General features: G+C 36.7%; 2 protein-coding genes and 1 non-coding gene across 4 annotated transcripts; all 3 read right to left on the bottom strand.

Moving 5' to 3' along the window:
- Positions 1–1,862: 1,862 nt before the first annotated feature.
- On the bottom strand, positions 1,863–3,702 carry LOC143614853 (ras-related protein Rab2BV-like). Of its 2 annotated transcripts, XM_077088174.1 has the most exons (3): positions 3,541–3,702; positions 3,260–3,449; positions 1,863–2,408 (listed from the first exon to the last, which is right to left on the bottom strand). In XM_077088174.1, the coding sequence occupies exons 2-3, from the start codon at positions 3,422–3,424 to the stop codon at positions 1,923–1,925; spliced, it is 651 nt and encodes a 216-aa protein (XP_076944289.1). In that variant the 5' UTR covers positions 3,425–3,449; positions 3,541–3,702; the 3' UTR covers positions 1,863–1,922. The 2 variants fall into 2 exon arrangements, with proteins under 2 accessions (XP_076944289.1, XP_076944288.1); XM_077088173.1 differs by lacking the exon at positions 3,541–3,702 and having other exon boundaries at positions 3,260–3,492.
- A 1,500-nt stretch (positions 3,703–5,202) lies between these two features.
- LOC143614874 (uncharacterized) lies at positions 5,203–6,063 on the bottom strand. The gene has a single exon (XM_077088182.1). It carries the CDS (start codon positions 5,824–5,826, stop codon positions 5,203–5,205), a length of 624 nt encoding a protein of 207 aa, XP_076944297.1. The 5' UTR covers positions 5,827–6,063.
- On the bottom strand, positions 5,970–6,041 carry TRNAD-GUC (transfer RNA aspartic acid (anticodon GUC)). Its single transcript has one exon. It is a non-coding gene; the product is annotated as a tRNA-Asp (tRNA).
- Positions 6,064–6,122: the final 59 nt, after the last annotated feature.

Here is a 6,122-nt window from a genome sequence, read left to right as displayed (position 1 = left end):
GAGTATATGTGAGTAAGAATACCAGTGAATGAATGAATACCTCATGCAGGTTGACAAGGTAATTATAGCCGAAGGATGTAGGAAGGTGATTGGGCCAGCTGTCCTCTTCTAGAAGATCTTCATAACTGCCCGGACGCGTGTCTTCTTATGATAGGTTGAGCTATACGTCCCATGTGCTTGGGTATAACAACCTGGACACGCGTCACCTAATGATAGGACGAATTGCACCCTGGCCATGTGCACGGCACTGGCCAGGTGTCCTCCTTTCATTGGTGGGCAAGTCACGTACTCCTCAAGCAACACTCGTGGACGTTCTTCTAGAGTGTAGTTAGTTATTGACAGCTATCCCGTTGGCATTGCCTTCTGATCATTTTGGCGGACAGATGTCCTGTCCTGCGGATGACTTCTGAGGGTGCCAGGAACCTTCCGCACGTGGTACGAGGATATTCTTCCTTTCCCATGATATGCGGGTAATCCGAATGTCCAGCGGGTGATATATGAGATGTTCCTCAATAACCCGCGGGTGGTACTTAAGGATATTTGGGTCTTTTTGGTACCATTACTCTATAGAAGATAACCAAAATAATGTAAGATAACAACTAAAAAGGTTACTTAAAAAGTTAATATCACATTCAAAATCCCCTCTAAATACATATATAAAATACACATATACATTACATACACATATATAGGATTAAAACTACATGTGATCTCAATCTTGGTTTTAAAAAGCGAGTGGCGAACAAAAGCGATGAGGTCTAAAACTGAAGCGCGAAGCGCAAAGCGCAAAAAGCGAAAGCTTTTTGTATATGAGGCGTAAGGTTTATATATAATTTTTTTAAATATATATCTTATGTTTTTAGCATCCCAACTCTAAATGTAGCAATAAATAGATGTTATATATGATTAAATATATAAATTATCTACATGTACAACCTAAAAACATGTTTTACAACATTTTGATGCATAAAAACGACATCTGTACGAAAGGCGCTCGCTTCGGGTTCGCCTCGGCTTCGCCTCAGGCCGCTTTTTGCCTAAAAATAGCGCCTCACTCTCGCCTTTTGAACATTGCTCGCCTTGATTAGGAAAAAACGATGAAGCTCTCGCCTTAGGTCGCCTCTCGCCTCGGCTCGCCTCAGGCGCGCTTTTTTAAACCAAGATCTCAATGCAATAATCAACCAATCAAATTGTGTTCATATCAAAATAAAACCATCCAACGACAATATTCTACATTCTACAACGTGCCTCTAAAATGAATATAATTAGGGGTGTTCAAGAAATCCGAAATCCGAAAAAAACTGAAATCCGATCCGAAACCGAAACCCAAATAAACCGATCCGAATTCTTATTCGGATATTCGAATCGGATCAATCCGAATAACTAATTCGGATTCGAATCGGATACGGATATGGAATTTTAAAAAATTCGGATTGTTCGGATTATTCGGATATCCGTTTAATCCGAATAAAAAACATGTTTTTAGTGGTATTTCCGGTTTGGTATATTTATTAGACCATTATTTGAAATTTAAACTTTAAATTTGTGTTAATAGTAATTTGTATTTTCCGGTTTGTATGTTTATTGTGATTCTAAACTATTAAATGTTATGAACAAAAAAAAATAGAAATATGATTTTTGTTTATTTTGGATTATTCAGATAATTTCGGATTATTCGGATATTATCCGAATCCGATCCGAATTGAATTCGGATAGATTCGGATCGGATAGGAATATTCCTTATTCGGATTGGATCGGATTTCGGATAGGGTCCAAAAATTTTCAAATCCGAATAACCCGAATTGAATAACCCGAATAATCCGTTATCCGATCCGATGAACACCCCTACATATAATGCAAGTAAAGCAACATATGATAATTGTTACATCATACATAAATCTAACTTCCCAAAACATGTTTTTTCAACTTGAACAACAACCTTTCTTTGTGTTCCCAAATGCATCACCACCACCAATATCAATGTTGGTTCCCTTCCCTGGTAAACCCGACACTGCCTCTTCTGCCACCAACGCTTTCATGCTAACAACGCGATATATATCAGTCAAGACCGTTTGAAACCCTTTCTCAATATTATACGATTCTAGTGCAGACGTTTCAAGAAACAAAAGCCCTTCTTTTTCAGCAAAAGATTGACCATCTTGTTCGCTCACGGCTCGACAATGGCTCAAATCAGACTTGTTTCCAGCCATCATAAGAAAAATGTTGGCATCCGTGTGTTCTCTAAGCTCATGTAACCACCTTTGAAGATTGTCAAAAGTTGACTTTTTGGTTATGTCATAAACCAAAAGAGCTCCAACCGCGCCTCTATAATAGGCACTAGTAATGGCTCGGTATCTCTCTTGTCCTGCCGTGTCCCAAATTTGAGCCTTTATTGTCTTTCCGTCGACCTGTGGTCATATTATTGGTCAAACTCGAAAATCTTGTATTGGGTTTTCATAAGTTTTAACTAGAGATGGTTTAACAAGATTGCTTTGTTTGTTTAACAGGCCCGACTAGTTTAAATACACTTGATCGGACTAGTTTAAATAGACTCAATCTGACTAGTCGGTTCCCCGTCTTAGGGGTGTTCAGTATTCAGTTTCAAACTAATTAAACCAAAAACAGAACCTAAACCATTTAAATCTGACCAAAGCAAATATTTGGTTTTAAACTGAGCCGACATGTATTTATTTCTTTTGCTTTTAACACTTTTGGTTTCCTCGCGTCTGAAGCTATGGAGTTACTTACCCGAGTTCAACGGGTCATGCATAGTAATGTTATGACTCCAAGATCAGCTAATGTATTTTTTAAAAGGCTTGGTTTTACAATTCAAAATGGGGTAGCGGCGCAGCTTGTTGCCCGATTGCCTTCTGTTTCTATGTAATCACTACTTTTCATATTTCAATATTAATGTCATTGATAATTCATCGTTAAAAAAAATTGGTGGTGACGCAGCTTGTTGTCCGATTACCTGTCTATTTATTGTAATTGGATCATTTTATTTGAAAAGAGGATTTGTAATGATTCAGTCAAGTTGAGATAAAAATAAATAAATAAAAAATAAAATAAAAAATCCAAATCTGGATTTGGTTTAAAGCGGATAACAATTAATGGCTATTTACATTTTGTTATTTGGCCCGATCCAAATCTAGTAATAAATAATGGTTATTTGGTCAAAACCGGAAACCAGATTCGAATATTCAAATAACTAATTTCAGATTAAAAGTAAAAAAACACCCAAATGTGGAAGAACACAAACCTCAAGAGTTCTAGTAGCAAACTCAACTCCAATGGTGGATTTGGACTCCAAACTGAACTCGTTCCTCGTGAACCTTGATAAAATGTTGGATTTCCCGACACCCGAATCGCCTACCAACACGATCTTGTACAAGTAATCATACTCGTGATCAACCCGACCCGCCATTCTTCTTGAGTTACTTCAAATACACCTACACACAGTCACACTATATAAGTGTATATATATATATATATATTATTCTATTTAGTTCAATACATAGAGATCTAGATGGGAATATGTACAAATCATGTACTGATGCACAGATCAACAATGGCTGTGTGTTGGGCCTGTTGGCAACTGGCACCGTACTAATAATATTAAAAGGAGGGAAATAATTTGGTGATTTCAAAAGGATTACTTTATTGGTACACAAAGTTTATTTATTTATTGTAAAGTGAATTACAATCTTTTGCAAATCGTATATTAAAAAAATTAGGAGATGGATTCACATATGAAACAAATTTTCATTTTAGATGAGTAGTGGTGTTGTTATTTTAAAAATCATCATCTCAACGGTTACCATTGTTCCATTTAATAAAATAATAATCTTTTTAACTCAAACAGGTGACAAATCTATGCCCCTTTATTTACTGTTTGCAATATTTATCCGAGATTACTTTTCATTGCATTTAACTCCTTTAATATCATTTAACTTTATGCTGATGGGCCACTTAGTTGGTTAGCTCTATTGTTTTTCAGTTTTTCTTTACAAAGTTGGCACATTTCAATTCATTATTAGTGGATAAAGATCTTACGATCATATAGTAAAGATTTGGGATCTTAATATATTATGCAAAAGATCTTATCATCAAGATTTTGATGTTTTTTATTTATGTACAATAATAGGGGTGCTCTTCGGGTTCGTTTTTCGAGTTTCGGGTTTTTCGAGTCGGGTTCTTCGGGTTTCAAAGTTTACCAGAAACCCAACCCGAATCTCTCACGGGTTTTTCAGGTTCGGTTAATTTGGGTTCGGGTTTTTTTCGGGTTAGGTTAATTAGGTTTCGAGTATCCTAGAAAACAAAACAAAAAAAATTTAAAAACTACAATTCTAAAATTAAAAACATCATATTATTCTTTGCTCGTAAGCAAATTATCAAATAATAAACCAACATAAATTGATAAAACAATCCACAAGAAGAGTAAAACTAGCTCGAACCACAATCGTCTTCAATCAGACATGAATTGGTCGTTCGATTACGGTTACTATTAGTAATAAACAGAAAACATAAATTAACAATAAACAATCTATCTATAATAGTTGTAATGACAACAATCGATCAGGACAAGATTTTGATAACATTATTGGCTACGACTAAGCTTATTATATCTAAAAATATATTTAACTTCAAAACTAAAAGTTTATTCGGGTTGACCTGAAACTTATAAACCAAACCCGAGAACCAACCCGAATTACTTCGGTTTGGGTTCGAGTTAGTCTTTTCTCGGGTTCAGGTTTTTCGTGTCGGGTTAGTTCGGGTCAAGTACGTGTTTTCACATGTTGGGTTTCGGGTTTTAGGTAAAAGTGACAGCTATATACAAGAACAAAAAAGAACGCAACTCTTTACTCTTACATACTTTAAACATGACACTAATTAAAATAAGTGTCATGGTTTAAACATGACACTAATTAAACATGACACTCATACTTTAAGAAGAAGAAGAAGAAGAAGGAGGAGTTGCAGGTACATGTGAAAAGACAAAAATGCCCTCACATGCGTCTCACGTGAGGGCATTTAACTGAGTTTTTCTAACCCAGTTAGCGTAAAGGACATAACGTGTAGAAAAAAAAAGTTTAAAGGACACCGCCTGCAAGGAAACTTAGAAAAGGACACGAACCGGTTTTTGGCTTTTTTTAAAGGACAAAATTTGTAATTCTGTCATTAAAATAAGTTACTTTTAAACAGTTACAATTGATAGTTTCTATGTAGTTGATTAACAATATTATTTAACATTGATAAAAAATAGCGAGTGAACGCATGTAACACAATACATATATAAATAGCAAGTGCAAAAGGTACCAAGACCACCAACGGTCCAACCGCGGCTACACCATACCAATCCAAACAACCAAGTTTCCCAAGCTTGATCTGAACCAAATTAACCAAAGCAAGAGTCAAGAACAAGCAACCAGACACCGATCCAGCAGCCGACGCCAACATCCCACCTCTAAGAACCCTTAAGTTAACATGAGCTATGGTCCCATCACTAACCTCAACACGCGTGTCACCATCTTTAACGGTCCTAACCGCTTGTTTGAGACCAAAAGCAATAAGGCTCGAGAAAAGAAACGAGCTAAACGAGTAGACATGAAACGACACGAGGTTTTCAGCTACTGAAGAATGGGCGAGGCATGACGTGTCGGATGAGTTGACTAGGGTGTAGTTTGGGTCCGCGGGATTGACTGCCAGCCCGAGGAAAAGACCTAGAGTGAAAAGAGAGTTGACGTTTACAATTCCGTCTAGTGCCATCATATGGATGGTGGTGTTCTTGAGGTTGTGGCGACCGGTGGCGGTGGTATTGGTGGTCATTTGGTTGATTGGAAAAATAAGTTGGAAAGTGGTGATTGTGTTGGAGGGTTGAAACGAATTGAATGGTTTTTTGCTTGTAGTTACAAGCAAGTAAAGTGTGGAGTGAAAGGCAATGCAACATTGATTTAAAAATAAAAATAAAACGCCGTTGCCGGGGATCGAACCCGGGTCACCCGCGTGACAGGCGGGAATACTTACCACTATACTACAACGACTAGATGCTTGTTTTCTTTCGTAGGTTTATATTATTTTATGACTTCAATAAATCTACATGTGTAATAAATAAAAAGTTAAAA

Source organism: Bidens hawaiensis, unplaced genomic scaffold, assembly GCF_021521415.1.
Source record: "Bidens hawaiensis isolate Kalapana, Puna unplaced genomic scaffold, B.hawaiensis_p1.1 tig00041216_1, whole genome shotgun sequence".
NCBI lineage: Eukaryota > Viridiplantae > Streptophyta > Magnoliopsida > Asterales > Asteraceae > Bidens > Bidens hawaiensis.
This window is presented reverse-complemented; position numbering and strand designations above follow the sequence as displayed.